Below are 21,906 nucleotides of genomic sequence, written 5' to 3' on the forward strand. Positions count from 1 at the left end.
CTTGTCTTTATACTTCCCACCTTGTTGCCACCACAAACACTTGACACTATCTGAACCAAATAATTTTACCTTGGTCTCATCAGTTTACAGGGGATGGTTCCAGTAATCGATGTCTGTAGCTTTCTTGTCTGCAGCTAACTGTTTGCAAGCTTTCTTGCTCATCATCTTTAGAAGAGGCTTCCTTCCTGGACAAAAGCCATGTAAACAACTTTGATGCTGTGTAATGCGAATTGTCTTAATTTTATTTTAGCAATTTTGTGCATACACACCTTCATCAGAGCAACACAAATATTGATAAGAAACTGATCTGAGATGACTGCACCAATTACACAAATACCAATTGAAAATAGGAGGAAACAAGGCAAATTTAGTGACAAGATGTATTTAATCACAATTTTTACCATTATATATGTATATTTATAAATAAATATTACATTCTTCCAGTCTACAATACTTTTTATGCATGTAATGGTTTAATTTCCATCTATGTTAGATGACACTGGTTCTGATTCCTCATCTACTTTTTGACTGAATGTTTTATAATACTGTGACTTGACCCATTGTTTACAGGCAACAATGTGTTGATCCTATGGCCTGGAGGGCAATGATTCTCTTGGCGGTCTGACGGCATATCTTCGCACACTGATACAAAGGGGTTTGTAGTTGTACAAGACCTTATAATTCCTAAACCCAGATTATCGAATTTGAGAATGACCAATAATGAACACTAAAAAATTCTCATTAACAAAAGGGAGGACATTCTGTGCAATGTTTTCAGAAAAGCCATGTTTTAGACTCTAGTGTAGCTTAATTACCATTCTGGAATAGCGGTCCCAACAGATACTGAAATCACTGCAAGGATTCTTCACCATTCATGTGCTTCAGTTGGTAATGTCTATGTTAGCACCGGCAGACAGTACTCTTTTCACATCTCTATAAGGCATATGTATAATATATTCACTCAATGCCTTTTACACGTACAATCTCACTCCTATTGGTTTGTAGACCGTGTCAGATTTTATGTTTGAGGATGAGATGTTGCATTGAAGTGATATTCAAAACGTTGTCTGATATTTTATAATCACATTAACACATAACATTTTTAAAATGCCAGTCAATGCTGTCTATGCCGAAATAAAAATGATAGTTAGCAGATATGAATGCGCAAGCCTGTTAGACATACAAGTTCATTTCAATAAATTAGAATATCATCAAAAATGAATTTATTTCAGTAATTCAATACAAAAAAGGGAAACACATATATTATAAAGAGTCATTACACACAGATTGATCTATTTCCAGTGTTTATATCTGTTGACGTTGATGATTATGGCTTACAGCAAATGAAAACCCAAAAGTCATTATCTCAGAAAATTAAAACAATTACCACAAAACATCTGCAAAGGCTTCCTAAGCATTTAAAATGATCCCTTAGTCTGGTTCAGTAGACTACACAATCATGGGGAAAAATGCTGACATGACAGATGTCCAGAAGGCAGTCATTGACATACTCCACAAGGAGGGTAAGCCTCAAAAGATCAATACTAAAGAATCTGACTGTTCACAAAGTGCTGTATCCAAGCATATTAATGGAAAGTTGAGTGGAAGGAAAACGTGTGGTAGAACAAGGTGCAAAAGCAACCTTGCATAACCGCAGCCTTGATAGGATTGTTAAGAAAAGGCAATTCAAATATTTGGTAGAGATTCACAAGGAGTGGACTGCTGCTGGAGTCAGTGCTCCAAGAGCCACCACACACAGACATATCCAGGACATTGGCTACAACTGTCACATTCCTTGTGTTAAGCCACTCATGACCAATAGACAACGCCATAAGCATTTTACCCGGGCCAAGGAGAAAAAGAACTGGACTGTTGCTCAGTAGTCCAAGGTGTTGTTTTCAGACGAAAGTAAATTTTGCATTTCATTTGGAAATCAAGGTCCCAGAGTCTGGAGGAAAAGTGGAGAAGTCACAATCCAAGCTGCTTGAGGTCTAGTGTGAATTTGCACAATCAGTGATGGTTTGAGGAGCCATGTCATCTGCTGGTGTAGGTCCACTGTGTTTTATCAAGACCAAAGTCAGTGCACCTTTCACCAGGAAGTTTTAAAGCACTTCATGCTTCCCTCTACTGACAAGCTTTTTGGAGATGGAAATTTCCAGCAGGACTTGGCACCTGTCCATACTGCCAAAAGTACCAATACCTTATTAACCACTCATTAACCACAGTATCATTGTGCTTTATTGACCAGCAAACTCGTCTGACCTAAACCCCATAGAGAATCTATGGGGTACTGTCAAGAGGAAGATGAGAGAAACCAGACCCAACAATGCAGATGAGCTGAAGGTTGTTATCAAAGCAACCTGAGCTTCCATAACACCTCAGCAGTACCACAGGCTGATCACCTCCATGCCACACCGCATTAACGCAGTAATTCATTGAAAAGGAGCCCCGCCCAAGTATTGAGTGCATTTACTATACAGACTTTTCAGTAGGACAACATTTCTACGTTTTAAGTCATTTTTTCAGTTGGTTTTATATAATATTCTAATTTTCTGAGATAATGACTTTTGGGTTTTCATTGGCTGCAAACCATGATCATCAACATTAACAGAAATATACACTTGAAATAGATCACTCTGGTGGTAATGATGACTCTATATAATATATGCATTTCCCTTTCTGTATTGAATTCCTGAAATAAATTAACTTTTTGATGATATTCTAATTTCTTAAGATGCACCTGTACAGTCTAAGGAGTGATGCATAAATCCATATTCTGGAGTATGTATAGTACAAATACCCCTAGAACGTTAGGAGATTGGGCGCACTTCGAAGCCATGTACATGAACCCTTAACCACCGAGGATAAAAAAATCATGAACATATTCCAGAAAAACAACTTTGTCTGTCTATATGGTGATTGTTAAACGAGATGCACATAGAAAAAAAAAAATCAAGCAATCATCAAATACGCAGATGAATTTCCAGCGGTGTCTGAGGCAAATTTCCCTTGGGGCAAATGTCACACATAAGCTCATTAATGTCAAAAGAACATTTTTTTTTCCTTTAAAACCTAAACTGTTAGTAACAGAACACATCAGAGGAACTAAAGCTTGTCTTGATGTTTAACTTAGTTATCGCATGAACGTTACAGTTTGTACAAAATTTTATCAGAATTTCACAATGTAACACATAACATAGTACAATGCATGAAAAGATTTTTTTTCTTATTTTGGCTAAATCCATTCCAGCAAAAAGCCGTAAACTGAACTTAATGTTTATTTTGGGGAAGATATGATAAAGATCAAAATGTGCCATGTAATTTGATTAATAATTACTACATGATGTAAATGCTTGAACATTTTTGAAAAACAAAATTGTGACTTTTCTCATTCCTTAAATATTGTACATATTTACAGAAAATGGAACAAGCAGTAGACTTAGTTTTCCTGGATTTCTGAAAATATCATTTTTTTACTTGCCATCCGTTAGTTACATTTTCTTAGAAATATAAAATTACTTTTTTTTTGCTGAATTTATTTTTTTTTTAAAAATTGTTTTTGGTATGTCCACTTCATTTGAAATTTCACAATATTTTGGAAAGAGTCTCACTGTATCACATTCGTTTGCTGAGTTGTTCAGGTCTTAAAATCTGTACAGCTGATCCTAAAGTTGAGTTCTTTGTAAAACTAGACTCATTTTGGCATCTATTTTTATCATTTTAAGTTTTTTACTACAACCTTTTCATCATATCATGAGTCATGACCTATAAAACCAAAGGCATCAAAATAAGTGGCATTTCTTCCCCATACACCAAGTTAAATTTTATCTTTTAGCTTCTGCATATAGTTTCTGAGGTCCTTAGATTCTCCCAAATCCATATCTTGGCATACCCACTTTATATCATCCTCATTGGCCGTCAACAATGAGTTGACTGTTGGGCAACTGTCATCAGCTGGGATAGTGGTGAATGTAGTGAATTTCACCCTCTTTCTTTTTGAAGTCGGGGAATGTAGAGGATCATTTTTCTTGTTTTTCGTTGCTTTTTCAGTTTCTTCCATTGGCCGATGACTTTGGCTCTGCAAGTTCTTTTGGGAGTTACCATTAAAGAGATGATGACTCTCTTCTAAGGTAATTCCTCTGTCTATGATAGTAGTATGTTCATCTTGCTGTGGAGATACATCTGGTGTGCTTTCTAACAGCTCTGTTTCATTACCAAGCCATACCCAGTCATGAGAATGAGTCATATTAGCTTGACCTTCTATTGGCAGCTGTTTGTGCCTGTATTTGAGGGCAAATGTTGCACAGTTAATAAGGAAGACCAATATGGCAAGGCAAAAAACACCAAGCAAGGCATACATTCCTATCTCAAGGTCACTCAGTCCTCTAGGTGCATTTAGAAGGTCATTATCTTCAATTTCTCCATTACTTTTTGGTAAGTCCACCTGGCCAGGGAAATTGGTAAAATCTATTGGGATATTTTGCAGAGGACTGTCTTCAGAAAGTTTATTGCCATCAATCTTGCCATTTATCGCAGACCTAGCAGTTGTGCTTCCTTTTCTTATGGCACTTTTATCACGTTCGAGAAGAGAACCATCATACCTCCCATCACTACCATAGCGATCTGTGTCTGACACTTTCTGCCTTCGGTCACTAGTGTGGTTTTCTATTTCTTCTTCATCATATTCAGCCCCACCTGGAGAAATGGCATCATTTTGCCCAAACTTCACTTTTATATAACCATTTCCAACGGCAAGAATGCTTTTTCTCTTTGATTTTTGACAAGCCTCAGAGATCATAAAGTCTATTTTTACCAAAGGACCTTGTCCTTCACCTTCCGCTATTACAATTGGCCACTTTACTGGATTACTCTGGTGAGTGGAGACAATGGACTCATCCAGTGATATTGCAGATATAGTGAACTCCTTGGGATCATAAATATCAAGAGGTGTCAATAAACCATCACTGAACTGTATCCAGACGCTGACCACCGCTTCCTAAAAAGAAAAAAAAAATGTGTTAAATACGTCACATTTTTATTATAGAAAAATAAGCAAGCACATTTACATTTCTACAAGGCCAGTTTTAAATAACAATACCTTATCAGCTATATTTAGTATTCCATGGTGATCTAAATTTAGTTCAGTAGAGCAGAGATGCTGGACGAACAGGTATTGCTGTCTAAAAGGGGTTGTCTAACCTGAGGCTATAAATCTGCAGTCACTCTATGTGAATGCAGACTTGTGAATCCTCACATTGCTTGCATTGCACACTGTGATGATTCTCTAGTGTTGGCATTGCTGGGTGCATGAACGCAACTATGTAATTTGCATACATGCTATTATTAAAGAGGTTGACCACTACTATAACATTAATGATAGGTCATCAATGTCTGATTGCCCAGGATCTGACACCCAGGACCTCTGCCGATCAGGTGTTCTCAGTGCTATAGGAAGTAGCAGGAAGCTGGAAATGCTCAGTTCCTGAGCTGTCCCGTCTTCTGATAGAGACTGTGGCTGGGTACTGCACATCTGACTATTGATTTGGATGGGAGTCAGATGTGCAGTACCCAGCAAAGGACACTATCAGTTGATGGAGCAACACTGGAACTGAACATTTCCGTCCCCCTGCTGCCGCTACCAGCACCAAGTACATCTAATCTACGGGGGTGCCGGGATGCTGAACACCGGCCAATCAGACATTGATGACCTATTCTAAGGATAGGCCATCAATGTAAAAGTAGTGGACAGCCTCTAAGTTAGAGACAGCTGCTATAAGTTAAGGAATCTTTAGGAGCAGTGATGGCTGACATTTTTTGCAGTCACCTTTATAAAGTAAAGCCTAAATCAAGAACAGTTCTGAAATGTTTTTTTCGTTTGTCTTTTTTTATAGCTTATTGAAGAATCAGCACATAAACGTCAAACAAGGACTGCATGACTAGTACATGTATTAATATACAATTGACTGCAGTGGTCATAAGAAGTCATAAAAGTCCATGTGTCGGCCAATCTTACATTACCTGACACACTACATTTAATATAGGCATCTTTGGTTTTATAAGTCATAGGCTAAGAGCACCATAGTTGTTGCAATATGATACAGTTAAACTTTCTTAAATTTTAAAAAAAAAAAAAATACAGAAAAAAAAACTATAGAGTTGTTTGTCCTGGATTTTCAGCCTAAATACCAGATCTTTGCACAAACTAATATTACATTTTATAAAACTATGAACTCATAGCAAAGAGTCAACAACTATATTTACACTTTAATAAGCCAAGACATACGACCACAATGACTTTCTTCTTTTTCACATTTATGGGTTTGATTTTTTGTTTTCAGAATACAGAACACAAGAACGGTGCACTTATACACCTATGAAAAATTAAAAGCAATATATTTTTTTTCTAGTAAACAGGCGCCAGACTGCATAACCGAAACTCAAGGTGATGGCAATGTGTGAGTCATAAGATTGATAGATATTGTGGTGTATCAGTGTGTGTAGAATGGAAGACCTCTTAATCCCCGATGTATATACAGTTAGGTCCAGAAATATTTGGACAGTGACACAAGTTTTGTTATTTTAGCTGTTTACAAAAACATGTTCAGAAATACAATTATATATATAATATGGGCTGAAAGTGCACACTCCCAGCTGCAATATGAGAGTTTTCACATCCAAATCGGAGAAAGGGTTTAGGAATCATAGCTCTGTAATGCATAGCCTCCTCTTTTTAAAGGGACCAAAAGTAATTGGACAAGGGACTCTAAGGGCTGCAATTAACTCTGAAGGCGTCTCCCTCGTTAACCTGTAATCAATGAAGTAGTTAAAAGGTCTGGGGTTGATCACAGGTGTGTGGTTTTGCATTTGGAAGCTGTTGCTGTGACCAGACAACATGCGGTCTAAGGAACTCTCAATTGAGGTGAAGCAGAACATCCTGAGGCTGAAAAAAAAGAAAAAATCCATCAGAGAGATAGCAGACATGCTTGGAGTAGCAAAATCAACAGTCGGGTACATTCTGAGAAAAAAGGAATTGACTGGTGAGCTTGGGAACTCAAAAAGGCCTGGGCGTCCACGGATGACAACAGTGGTGGATGATCGCCGCATACTTTCTTTGGTGAAGAAGAACCCGTTCACAACATCAACTGAAGTCCAGAACACTCTCAGTGAAGTAGGTGTATCTGTCTCTGAGTCAACAGTAAAGAGAAGACTCCATGAAAGTAAATACAAAGGGTTCACATCTAGATGCAAACCATTCATCAATTCCAAAAATAGACAGGCCAGAGTTAAATTTGCTGAAGAACACCTCATGAAGCCAGCTCAGTTCTGGAAAAGTATTCTATGGACAGATGAGACAAAGATCAACCTGTACCAGAATGATGGGAAGAAAAAAGTTTGGAGAAGAAAGGGAACGGCACATGATCCAAGGCACACCACATCCTCTGTAAAACATGGTGGAGGCAACGTGATGGCATGGGCATGCATGGCTTTCAATGGCACTGGGTCACTTGTGTTTATTGATGACATAACAGCAGACAAGAGTAGCCGGATGAATTCTGAAGTGTACCGGGATATACTTTCAGCCCAGATTCAGCCAAATGCCGCAAAGTTGATCGGACGGCGCTTCATAGTACAGATGGACAATGACCCCAAGCATACAGCCAAAGCTACCCAGGAGTTCATGAGTGCAAAAAAGTGGAACATTCTGCAATGGCCAAGTCAATCACCAGATCTTAACCCAATTGAGCATGCATTTCACTTGCTCAAATCCAGACTTAAGACGGAAAGACCCACAAACAAGCAAGACCTGAAGGCTGCGGCTGTAAAGGCCTGGCGAAGCATTAAGAAGGAGGAAACCCAGCGTTTGGTGATGTCCATGGGTTCCAGACTTAAGGCAGTGATTGCCTCCAAAGGATTTGCAACAAAATTTTGAAAATAAAAATATTTTGTTTGGGTTTGGTTTATTTGTCCAATTACTTTTGACCTCCTAAAATGTGGAGTGTTTGTAAAGAAATGTGTACAATTCCTACAATTTCTATCAGATATTTTTGTTCAAACCTTCAAAATTAAACGTTACAATCTGCACTTGAATTCTGTTGTAGAGGTTTCATTTCAAATCCAATGTGGTGGCATGCAGAGCCCAACTCGCGAAAATTGTGTCACTGTCCAAATATTTCTGGACCTAACTGTATTAATAAGACTCTGTCTTTAAAGCACCACTCCAGCATTTGTTTTTTAACTCACTGCTTTAAATATCTAAGCTCCCTGTCCTCAGCCTTATACTCACCAGCTTCTTCAGTTATTGCTTCTCCTCCCGTCAGTCTCCAGTGATTTGTGACCTGCCAGAGCGCTCCAGTATTTCATGGAACGAGCCAGAGGTCACAACTCAATACAAGTCTTTAAGAGCCTTGCTCCAGGCTCATAATGGCTCTCATAGACTTTCATTGAGCAGCTGTGATGTAAGTTTTGACTTCTGGCCAGTTACAAAATATAGGCACAAGATGGTGCGCCACACTGGAGCTACGCCAAAAAAGAATGAATAATCTGTAGGGTAAGTATAAGAAAGTGGGCAGGGGACTTAGATTTAAAGCATCATTCCAGGGGTGAAAAAAAACAAATGTTGTGGTGCTTTAAAAATAGGATAGTACGAGTTATAATAAGTATATTAATAATTACGTAATTCGCCCATTCATGCCCTCTTTTAAGATGTACTAAATAATTGGATTCATATGCTAAGTTTAGCTATATATACCATTCCATTATTTTATACCATTCCAATACTATACAGCAGGTAGCAAATATAGTATGTTAAACAGTTTACACAGGCAAACAGAGCCGGCACATGAGCCCTCTAATTGCCTCTGACTAGTTGATTCATTTTCATAATGGACGCTTGAAAAAACCCAAAGAATCATCGCAAGATCATTTCAACTTCTCTTTCTTAGGTCTTTTCTAGACTACATCAGTGAACAAGAATCAATAATGGCTTTATTCAAATATGGTATCTTACTGTACACCATCATGACCTCAGCTTCCAAAAACATGGACAATGTAAGCAATTAATAAGAAGAGGCCCTAAATTTAAACATATACAGTATAGGGTGATTTAAAAAAAAAAAAAAAAAAGGTGCAATACATAGCTTAAAGGGAACCAATCACCAGGATTTTCGTATATAAGCTAAAGCCAGTGCTATACTAGCACTATCAGGCTGATTCTATACATACCTGTAGTGGTCAGCTTGGATTTAAGGGTTTTGAAACACAAGTAATTAAAGTTTATAAAATCATCAGCTGCTTGAGTGACAGCTGAGGATTAGCTAATAGCTGGGGGGGTATTCATAGTTATCCCCTCACCCTGTTAGGATTAGCATAAGTATTATACAATTGATTTAATTTTTGACTTGCAGGACCTGTGTGAGGTCATACCCATGTGACAAGAAGGGGCAGGGCCTCAGCAAACAGAAAAATGTTGCTTCCTGTTATCAGCTTTGTTGGCTGAAGCCCCGCCCCTTCTGGTCCCATGGGTATGACCTCAGCACAGGCCCTGCAAATAAAAAATTACATCGATTGTATAATACGTATTCTAATTATAACAGGGGGAGGGGATAACTATGAATACCCCCCCAGCTATTATCTGTTCCTCAGCTCCTGTCACTCAAGAAGCTGATGATTTTATAAAGTTTACTTTCTTGAATTCCAAAACCTAAACATCTGAGCTGACCACTACAGGTATGTATAGAATCAGCCTGATAGTGCCAGTATAGCACTGGCTTTAAGTTTCATACGAAAATCCTGATGATTGGTTCACTTTAAATATTTATAATCAAAAGAACATAATACAAATTTACTAACATGCCAAGACACACTATCCAAGGCTTATCAACACAGTAAAAATGTGCAAAGTGATTTCCACTGGTAACAAGGCAGATATGTAAGCAGTAGTCCAGGTCTGTCCAGACATGTATTAGCATATCTTCTGATATGGACTTTTGCTTCACTGAATAGTTGTCTCAGGTCGAGTCATAAAAGTTGTGCTGGCCTCCACAACCGTCAAATATACCCTATGACAATGAAGAATGACAGTGTCCAGCAAAGGTGAAATATTCAGTATCCTTTATTCTGCCATGGTGGAATGTTTCGATCTGTATAGGTCTTTCAAGACCTAAACAGGTTGAAACATTGCACCATGGGAGAATAAAGGATACTAGATATTTCACATTTTCCGGACGCTGTCATTCTTCATTCATGTATGGTAACTCCAAGTTGACTCCTTGCATGTTAAACGTGCATTCCTTTGCGAGCTTATTGCCTGGAGTTGGCACTTGAGAGGAGTGCTGCAGACTGCTCTTTTCCTTTTGACTTAACACTCTATGACATCTTTATGTGGGGCTACATCAAACATTAGTATATCTACCCCTACAGCCACAGGATCTGAACAACCTGAGACAACACATTACAGAAACAGTGGAGTACACATCCAAGGATATGCTGGCATGTGTCTGGACTACCGCCTAGATTTCTGCTATGTCACTAATGGAAATGACTCTGAACACTGTACTCTAGGGATAAAACTTGGATAGATAGTGATCTTTCCATGGTAACCCATTTGTATTATGTTCTTTCAGGTATGAAAATCAAACTATTATTTTGCAACATCCTTTTTGAATCACCCTATACTCTATATAAACAGGCTATCAAACAAGTAGCTGATGGGCAGTCAATTAGGGCTGTCAGATGTCAGGTGTAAATGCACCCTTACGGTATAAAGGCCTAGTTACATAGGCAGACCCCGCTTCAGATAATGTTCACTGCATGATCTATAATACATCATACAGTATTGTACTTGACTGTGTAGGTCCTGTTTACAGAGAGCAATGTATTCCTGAGAATGGTGATCTTTTTGCAGACCAAAACAACGTTTCACTAGATCAACTAGCATTTTGCTCATTTGTCAGTTAATTGGCAGCCTGCAAGACTAACATGAACACATTCCTATGAACACTTGTTTACCTTTACACTTGTAGTGTAAATTTACCTTTAGGGCCCAATTCACCAAACCAATTTTGCCAGAACTCTAGTGTTAAATTTCTTTGAAAACTCACAAAATTTTGATTCCACTCAGAGTTGCGCAAACATTTTGTGACATTTGGCATTTTCACACCCACTTCTCCCAGCTATGCCAAAATGAGCCAAGCTAGGTGGAGATGGGGTGCAATGGGGTGCAACACCTTGGCTTATCTAAATCATGGCGAGCTGTGGTGTTCATGATGCCAGAAAACTTACTCCAGTCAGGGACTGGTGTGAGATTCATGGCATAGCGCACAGAGGTGCACGCCACTCAGATTCATGAATCAGGTATATCTGATTTCATCATGTCATTTCATCAACACTGTTGAGAAAATCACTAGTCTTGATAAATCAGGGCCTAAAGGGTACTTTACATGCTGCGATATCGGTACCGATATCGCTAGCGAGCGTACCTGCCCCCGTCGGTTGTGCATCACTGGCAAATCGCTGCCCGTGGTGCACAACATTGCTAACAACCATCACACAGACTTACCTTCCCTGCGACGTCGCTGTGGCCGGCGAACCACCTCCTTTCTAAGGGGGCGGTTCGTGCGTCGTCGCAGCAACATCACACGGCAGCCGTCCAATAGCAGAGGAGGGGCAGACATGAGCGGCTGGAACATGCCGCCCACCTCTTTCCTTCCTCATTGCCGGTGGACGGAGGTAAAGAGATGTTCGTCGCTCTTGCGGTGTCACACATAGCGATGTGTGATGCCGCAGGAACGAGGAACAACATCGCTACTGACCAGAAAACGATTTTTCATAAATAAACGACCTTTCTCAGACAAACGATTTTTGCCTCTTTTTCAAATCATTTAAGTTCGCTCCAGCCTGTCACACGCTGCGATGTCGCTAACGACGCCGGTTGTGCGTCGACCCCAATGATATATCGTTAGCGAAGTCGCAGCGTGTAAATGGCCCTTTAGTCTCTTAAAGATACTAATTGTCACCAAAAAAAGCCATTCATGTCTGTGGTTTAAAAGTTTACATAGTACTTAGTGTTATGATGTGCTTTTTGTGTTCATGCACCATATCTCTGTCTCCATGGCTTTTATGAATCTGCTTGTATATTTATCTCAAGATTTATTTCCATTAGTCACAAAGTACTCTTGACATTTAAACATGGTCATGCTTGGATTCATTGATACATTATCCAGCCAGTTAGTGGATGAAGAGTCAATATCATTTCTGGTTCTGGTATAATATGTAATTAAACCAAACCCTTCTTGTCAAAATAATTAACGCTTTTATAAACTGGTATTGTCAATGCTACATTTTTCAATTAATTATGTTACAGAGAAAATAATAAAATAAAAAAAGATTAGAATTAGCCTAAATACATTTTCACTTCTTGCCAACTCTCTCAAAATTTTTGGGAGCCTCCTGGAAAGAATAGAAACCACCCAAACTTTCAAAAAAGTATTCAGAAGGATGCCGAATCCTACTGATATATATGGGGAAGCATTGCTTTGGAAGTTTCCTACAATTGAGGGGACATGAAAAAAAAGTGCACAGAATGGCGAAAAAAACTGTGTGGTAGAGTCAGGGACTGTCAGTCCTGAAAAGGGGTTGGGACTATGTAGAAAAAATACAGCGGCATGATCTATGTACAGCACACTTTTGTTCCTTGATTACTTTGCTTAAACACCACTCAATTGTGGGGATGTTAGGGCTGGACTGGTGACGCCATGCCATCTTGTGACCATGATTTTTGATAGTTCAGAAGTTACAGTGGGAAAAAAAATATTTAGTCAGCCACCAATTGTGCAAGTTCTCCCACTTAAAAAGATGAGAGAGGCCTGTCATAGTTAGACCATAACTATGAGAGACAAAATGAGGAAACAAATCCAGAAAATCACCTTGTCTGATTTGGCAAGTTTTTTTGCAAATAATGGTGGAAAATAAGTATTTGGTCAATAACAAAATTTAATCTTAATAATTTGTTATATATCGTTTGTTGCCAATGACAGAGGTCAAATATTTTCTATATGTCTTCATAAAGTTTGCACACATTGTTGGTGGTATGTTGGCCCATTCCTCGATTCAGATCTCCTCTAGAGCGTGATGTTTTGGGCCTGTCACTGGGCAACACAGGCTTTCAACTCCCTCCAAAGGTTATCAATGGGGTTGAGTTCTGCAGACTGGCTAGGCCACTCCAGGGCCTTCATATGCTTCTTACGAAGCCACTCCCTTGTTGCCCTGGCAGTGTGCTTGGGATCATTATTATGCTGAAAGACCCAGCCACGTTTCATCTTCAATGCCCTTGCAGATGGAAGCAGGTTTGCAGTCAGAATCTCACGATACATGGCCCATTCATTTTTTCATATACATGGATCAGTCGTCCTGGTCCTTTTGCAGAGAAACAGCCACAAAGCATGATGTTGCCACCTCCATGCTTTACAGTAGGTATGGTGTTCTTCGGATGCATCTCAGCATTCTGTCTCCTCCAAACACGACGAGTTGTATTTCTACCAAACAGTTCTACTTTGGTTTCATCAGACCAGATGACATTCTCCAAATACTCTTCTGGATAATCCAAATGCTCTCTAGCAAACTTCAGATGGGTCCGGACATGTACTGGCTTAAGCAGGGGAACACGTCTAGCACTGCAGAGTCCCTGGCAGCGTAGTGTGTTAGTGATGGTAGCATTTGTTATGGTGGTCCCAGCTCTATGCAGGTCATTTACTAGGTCCCTCCATGTGTATACCGTTTTTGTGATCATTTTGACCCCACGGGGTGAGATCTTGTGTGGCGCTCCAGATCGAGGAAGATTACCAGTGGTCTTGAATGTCTTCCATTTTCTTATTATTGCTCTCACAGTTGATTTCATCACACCAAGCTGCTTGACTATTGCAGATTCAGTCTTCCCAACCTGGTGCAGGGCTACAATTTTGTTTCTGGTGTCCTTCGACAGCTCTTTGGTCTTCACCATAGTGGAGTTTGGAGTGTGACTGAGGCTGTGGACAGGTGTCTTTTATGCTGATAACAAGTTCAAGCAGGTGCCATTACTACAGATAATGAATGGAGGACAGAGGAGTCTCTTAAAGAAGAAGTTACAGGTCTGTGAGAGCCAGAACGCTTGCATGTTTTTTAGATGACTAAATATTTATTTTCCACCATAATTTGCAAAAAAATCTTGCCAAATCAAACAAGGTGATTTTCTGGATTTGTTTTCACATTTTGTCTTTTATAGTTGTGGTCTACCTATGATTTTGATTACAGGCCTCGCTCATCTTTTTAAGTGGGAGAACTTGCACAATTGGTGGCCTACTAAATACTTTTTTTCCCCACTGTATGTCTCAAGTTCTCAATGCAAGTCTATGAGAGCCAGAATGATGTTCTTGTAGACTCAAGCTGGGTTCACACTAAGCAACAGCGACAACGACGTCGCTGTTACGTCACCATTTTCTGTGACGTAACAGCGACCTTGTAAGTCGCTGTTATGATCGCTGCTTAGCTGTCAAACACAGCGACGCAGCAGCGATCATAGCGTCGCTGTGCTACATGTGCAGAGAGCAGGGAGCCGCGGTTAACGCTGGCTCCTTGCTCTCCTAGGTACAGTACACATCGGGTTAATTAACCCGATGTGTACTGCAGCTACATGTCACAGTGCAGAGAGCAGGGAGCCGCGCACACTGCTTAGCGCTGGCTCCTTGCTCTCCTTGCTACAGTATACATCGGGTTAATTACCCGATGTGTACTGCAGCCACATGTGCACAGAGCAGGAGCTGGCACTGGCAGCAAGGGCGGAGGCTGGTAATGAAGGTAAATATCGGGTAACCAGGGAAAGGTCTTCCCTTGGTTACCCGATGTTTACGCTGGTTACAGCTTACCACAGCTGCCAGACGCCGGCTCCTGCTCCCTGCTCGCTTCATTTCGTCGCTCTCTCGCTGTCACACACAGCAATGTGTGTGTCACAGCGGGAGAGTGACGACCAAAAAATGAAGCTGGACATTCAGCAACGACCGGCGACCTCACAGCAGGGGCCAGGTCGTTGCTGGATGTCACACACAGCGACAGCGATGGGACATCGCTGCAACGTCACAGAAAATGGTTACGTAGCAGCGACGTCGTTGTCGCTGTGTGTGACACCAGCTTTACATTGAGTAGTGACTATTGTCTCGCTCCATGAAACACTAGAACAGTCAACAGATTACAAACTGCTGAAGACCGACCGGAGCGACGAAAATAACAGATGAAGACAATGGAAGGTGAGTAAAACACTAGGGCAAGGATATTTAGATTTAAACCACCACTCTAGAGGTGAAATAAAAAAACACTGCAGTGCTGCTTTACAAAGAGTCAAATATCATCTAACTTCATCTGTAGTGTAGTATTTCCAATGTAAACGTACAGCATGAGACCAGGTTTTAGTAACAAGACTTGGAAGGCTACCTATATTACTTAGCATGTCAAATAAGTAAGGCAAATATGGTCAACTCAAATCTTCCACTTACATTCAAATTCTAGTTAGTTAAATCAACATCCAGGAAAAAACCTTAAGGGTATGTATCATATACCAGAGGACTACTGTCAACATTTTTATTGGTGGAACAAACAAATCTAATAAGACAAGTTCAATCTATATAGCCTTATCTATTTTTTTTCCTTTGATAAATTATTGTAAAGGAAAGGTAGAACAGTTGTACAGAACATCCAATAAATCCTTAGGTCTAACTTTTTAGAAGTTCTTTGAAAAATTAAAGCAACAACCTAATCGGGTCACTTTTCCTCTACATTACTTCTCCTAAATCTGCCTAGTTATCTAGAATAATTTGACTTTTATATTTAAATACTTTTACACAGCTTTTCCCCAATGTCTCGAAGCATATATTGTATGAGAATGCCACTCTTAGTTGGGTAGCGGTTACCTCATACTACAGAATTCATAGGTTCATTGGCCTCGTGTTTACAAAACTAGCAAACTTCCATAAAGTTGAAATGAATATTACATTCACATTTTATGAAGGACTCAAATTTACATGTGATTATCATCAACAGATTTCTAAAAAGTAGATATTTTGAGCATTATAAGTGTGGAAAGTATAATCTATATTGAAGTTGACCAAATAAAAGTCCTAGTTGATAAAAACACAATTTTAATTAAAAAAAAACAACAACAAAAAAAATATGTCATACCATACAAGAAAGTGCAGCTACTCACTGTACATAGCGTATAGAATTTATGATTAGAGATGGGCGAATAGTGAAATTTTCGGGCTTGGATTATTCAAGCTGAATAATTTCTATTATTCGTCTATTCATTATGAATAATGAACCCAATGCAAGTCAAAGGGAAACTCGAATACTTTTCAGGAGGACCTTGGAAGTCGGTCTGGGAGGGCTGTAAAAATGCTGAACTGGATGGAAAAGTGCCTTTGTGACTCACATTTGATTTCTGGGAATAATTTTGTCAGAGTATTATGTGGATTAACAGCAGGAGAATTGCACTTACCGAGATTTTCGCGCGGCTGTCACACAACCTCCAATTTCGCTCATTACATCTCATGCATATGCACTGCTTCTCCCGCCCAAACGCATTTTTTTTAAATTATTTATTTATTCATTTTAAAAAAAATACCACATGGGATCCCTCTTATTTTATTACGTAGCCAAGTTAATGAGGACGGCTGGGGGCTGCAGCCTGTAGCCATATGCTTTATCTGTGATGGGTATCTATATACGGGGGACCCTGTAACATTTTATTTATTTATTTATTTAGACACTATATTAGGGGAAACATTGGCAGTCTGACTGCAGCCAATCACAGATGCCGGCAGAGAGTGTGGGTGGGGAAAGCAGTGCATATGTATGAGAGCTAATGATTGGACAGCTGCAGGCAATCTCAATAAGTCATTTTTTTTTCACTGTGCCTCGTAATCACAGTAATGCCAGTAGCAAAGATGCCTAAGGCATTACTATGATTGGAAGACGATCCCAGCATGTTTACAGGCTGAAAATCAGGTGCCAAACATGCTAGGAGGAGACTCGAACCTCATGAGCCAAATAGCAAAATACTCGATGAGTAATGAATATTGTGGACATCTTAATATTTGTGCGAAACGAATAGTGCCGAGCATACGTGCTCATCACTATTTACAGTATGATTTTAAATCTATCCCTAATTTTTCATACTTGATTATTTGAAATCTGTTGCTATTCCTTAGACTTGGCATATATTTATATACAGTACGTGATACGTTGCGCTTGCATCTCTTTGACATGCCTATATTACAATCTTGGTCACAAAGAACACTACATAAAAGGAGACATTGAATTATATGGGCTCATGCTCCAGCTCTAATTAATGCGCATAATTAATCAAACACCATGTATTATCTTAACAAATTTAGTACAAATACTGGTAATGTATCCACAAGCAAAACTGACTTTAAAAACTCCTCTTATGATGAATTCCCACCAGGGTACCTATAGGACCTAAATATGGATCTGTGGTGCCCTTACTGCCACAATCATACCAGCCCCTTTTATGTAACTAGTGGTAGCCATTTCTCCAGGAATGACTGCTGCAGCTCACACATTAAGACTGATTGTACTTTAGCTTTTAATGTCACCATACATTTAATTTAAAAAATAATAGGGATCGGCACTCGTAGATTTTTCTTTCAACTCTTTTCTTTATTTTAAATCATAGTGCATAAAACACCAAATAGTGTGACGCATTTCGGTCAAAGGGATAACATGACCTTTCTCAAACTCAATTAATCAACAATTTATCTGACCATATATTCATGCCACGGTAATAAACTAGACCAACACAAGTAACTGTTCCCAATCAGGAAACCAATCAGTGGTTCATGTTCAAAACAATAATTTTTATTACACAAATAAAATAACACACATTAAAAAACATAATTATCCTGTAGGGACACCATTTCATGCCCAGAAACCAATGGTTACATCCTGACAAATATGGCTATAAGTTATAAAGGCAAGAGATACTCTATATAAGGCTAAGTGCCTCTGAACAGTGCTGCTAGTAAACCATGCATGCACTGACACACATATTACATCAGTAAAGTTACTCAATGAACGAAATAGTGCCTAATAACTGAAAATTAACAATGCCCTGATGTAAGCAGAAGGTCATCCCAAGTCTGAACGCCAAAATAGCTACCTGATGGAAACCTGGGTCCGGGAAAAATCGTCCCTGCACCCCAACGCCGTTTCGCCCTTGCTTCTTCCGGGGGCGTGCCTAATTGGGGAAAAGGCTGTCTCTTTATAGTGACGCCAATGAAGTAAATTCCTTCACCTGATCGTGCCCCTGTGATGCTCGTTTGCAAAGGGTGTATCTCGGCTGCAGGCGCTGATCATCGGCCACTCACACAGGAACAACACAAGCCGCGCGCGTGGAACGCAAGCTTGAACCGCAAGCTCCGTCTCCATGTGCGTGCGACCGGAAGTTCGGAGGTCCGCTATCAGAGTCTGCGCACAACCATTTGCAAAGACATATGCTGCACGTAATGTGCCGATCACTGAGAAGAGTGTCTATACACATCTCGCTACAATACTAGTACATATATTACATCTGATATGGGAAACTACTGTTTAATAAGAGTGTCTGTACATATCTCGCTACATATATTACATCTGATATGGGAAACTACTATTTAATAAGAGTGTCTGTACATATCTCACTACAATACTAGTACATATATTACATCTAATATGGGAATCTACTGTTTAATAAGATCAATACATAAATATTCATAAATAAATATAACGCTACTTTTTATATAATTTACTACATAGAGTTAAAAAAACTTAATCTCGATTTGAAAAATTAAAGAATTATTGATAAATTGATTTTTACCCTTTCTGAAGCCTCACATAAAATACAAATAATAATACCACCTAACCCCTATCAAATTAATGTGAAATTATATACAAAACCATATATATATATATATATATATAAATACATTCACATATAAAATAATAACAATAAAAAGATCATTATTATAAAATTAACCAATATATATAAATTCATGGATGGTATTTATTAATATGTGAATAATAAATATACAGTAAAGTGAAACATACGATGGTGCATTATGAACAATGTGTATATTAATATGAGGATGATAAAAATGTGTAAACGTGATTATGTTGAAATGAAATATATTATAAGTGTAATAATGATGTGCATAAAATAGCACTATTATACATGCTACCAACAATAAATAGTGGCCAAAAAAGACATAAAGTGTCAATGAAATTTATTATACACCTGTTATACAGAATTAGCCATATAACAGAGTGAATATATACTATACTCGTGACGTATGTGAACATTAAAACATATAAGTGTATTGAATAATATATACAAATATACGTCCAAACCTACATACATATAATATGTGTATATTTATACATAAAAGGAAAGAGAAAAAATCAACAATTTCATTCATCTCCACAATTCTTGAGATAATTCCGAAGTAGATGACTCCCATATCTGATCAAAAGGGACTGATCCAGGGGAAAAAATACAGATATACAGGGCTAAAAATAGAAAGATAAAAAAACAATTAATATACAATAAAATTAAAATAACATAAATCAACCAGACAACCCACCCCTAAAAGAGACCATAAATAAAAATTTAACCTATTATGCATATTACTTGGGAACACAGCCCAGAATTGCCTACCAAAAAGAACCAAAACCTAGGTTTTCATTTAGACCTTGAGGTGCAAGAGTTCCTAGTCTAAAAATCCACCGACTTTCAGTCTGAGCCAGGACCTTCCCCAGGTCACCGCCCCTAGAGCCCAGAGATACCTGATCAATACCTTTGAATGTAATCTCATTTGATTTGCATGCATGATAGATCTTAAAATGTCTGGCTAGCGTCTTCAGTGACGAAATATCCTCAACATCTTTGGCGTTCTCGATATCTCTGATGTGTTCTCTTACACATATCTTCAATTCGCGTGTCGTCAACCCTATATAAACTTTATTAAACCTACATTGGGCATGGTAAATGACACCTTTGGACGCGCAGTTCAATAACACGCGAATTTCAAAGTTTCTGGATCCATCAAAGTTACTAAACGTTTTAGCTTTTTTCATATTTTTGCAGGCCTTGCACATACCGCACGGGAAAAAACCTTGAATCAAAACACCTCGGTTATTGCCAGTCGTTGAGGACTCATAGTGGCTTTTAACCAAGAGATCACGTAAGTTTCTTGATCTTCGTGCCACCATGAGAGGACGAGATGGTAGAACCTTTTTCAAAACAGGATCCATCATTAGCACATTCCAATGTTTTTGTAAGATTGATTTAATTTCGCTCCATTGAGAATTGAAGGTGGTAATAAATCTCAATTGATTATCCGTTTTCTGGGCTGTTTTTTTTACCAAAAAGCAGATCATTTCTATCTGCTTTAAATGCTCGCTTAAAGCCTTTATTAATGTTGCGACGGCTATAGCCCCTTTCTTCAAATCTTTCCGCTAAGTCTCTAGACTGATTTAAAAAAGCAGAATTTTCAGAACAAATTCTCTTGGCTCGCAAGAATTGGCCAACTGGTATGCCACGTTTTGTAGATTCTGGGTGCGATGAGGAAGCATGAAGGAAGGAGTTGGTGGACGTAGGTTTTCTGTACATATTAGTGATCAATTGACCATCCTCAGAGATATCAATCTTAATGTCCAAAAATTCAACACTGCGCCCATACTTATATGTAAGCTTAATATTCAGATCATTGTCATTGAGCGCAGTGATGAATGAGTCAAGATGTTCAATTGATCCTTCCCAGATAAACCATACGTCATCAATGAATCTCATCCATTCCTTAACTTGCGTAATGTCAGATATTGTCTCGTTCAAAAAAATGTCACGCTCCCAAGCACGCAAAAAAAGATTGGCGTAAGATGGGGCACATGATGCCCCCATGGCTGTTCCTTGGGCTTGTAAAAAATATTTGTTCTTAAAGAGAAACACATTGTGTGTTAGTATAAATTCCAGCAACGTAAGAAGTAATTTGACTAAAGGTATATCCAAACTGCTCATATTTAAAAATAAGGCTGTGGCTCTCAGACCATCTTCATGTCTGATGGAAGTATAAAGGGACTCCACATCTGCCGTGACCATAACCATATCATCATCCAGATTGATCTGGTTAAGTCTTTGTAAGGCAGATGTGGTGTCCCTCAAATATGATGGCAAAGATGACACGAGAGGTTTTAAGTAAAAGTCAATCAAACCTCCAATATGTTCACAAAGACCCCCATTGCCAGATATAATTAGTCTGCCCGGAGGGTCCTGGGGGTCCTTGTGAATTTTTGGGATAAGGTAGAGTGTGTATCAGTATCAGAAAAGCAATATTCAGACAAATATATCAGAGCCCATCTGGCAGAGGACATACCTCTTAATCAGATCAATATACATCATCTAGCGATATGGAAGATGGTGGGGAAATTTCTCGTAGAACAAGAAATCAGAACAAAGAAAAAAAGTTCCCCGAGATATTTTCTAAAAATAGAAATTATAAGCGGGCGGACCAATTTAAGGTGATCAATTTGTCTGAATATTGCTTTTCTGATACTGAATTGAGAGTGTTGGAAAAAGGACTTACCTTTTCTCCATCTCATTATGCAGATGTATTCACGTCGGTAAAGGATACATATCTGTTTGCCAGGAAAATGATTCTGAAACGCCTTCATCACAAAACTGATTGTCAGGAAATTTTTTATACCAAGGAAGAACAGACGGCTTTGGATATATTGGAAGAGCTATCTGAGGAGAGTGCGCCACAAGAAACAAGTAAGTTTCCCATACACCTTTTTTCTAAATCCAAGACCTTTCCTTCATTCAATTTGTGT

At 38.8% G+C, this 21,906-nt stretch overlaps 1 protein-coding gene across 1 annotated transcript in view; it reads right to left on the reverse strand.

Annotated features, from left to right (window-relative positions):
• Positions 1-366: 366 nt before the first annotated feature.
• The window catches only part of TMEM132C (transmembrane protein 132C), a 923,542-nt gene continuing 902,002 nt past the window's right edge, over positions 367-21,906 (reverse strand). Inside the window, exon 9 of the mRNA XM_075322405.1 lies at positions 367-4,996. Within this exon, the coding sequence (XP_075178520.1) occupies positions 3,818-4,996 (1,179 nt within the window). The 3' untranslated portion in view covers positions 367-3,817. The remainder of the gene's footprint in view (positions 4,997-21,906) is intronic.

This window comes from Anomaloglossus baeobatrachus, chromosome 1 (assembly GCF_048569485.1).
Source record: "Anomaloglossus baeobatrachus isolate aAnoBae1 chromosome 1, aAnoBae1.hap1, whole genome shotgun sequence".
Classification (NCBI taxonomy): Eukaryota; Metazoa; Chordata; class Amphibia; order Anura; family Aromobatidae; genus Anomaloglossus; species Anomaloglossus baeobatrachus.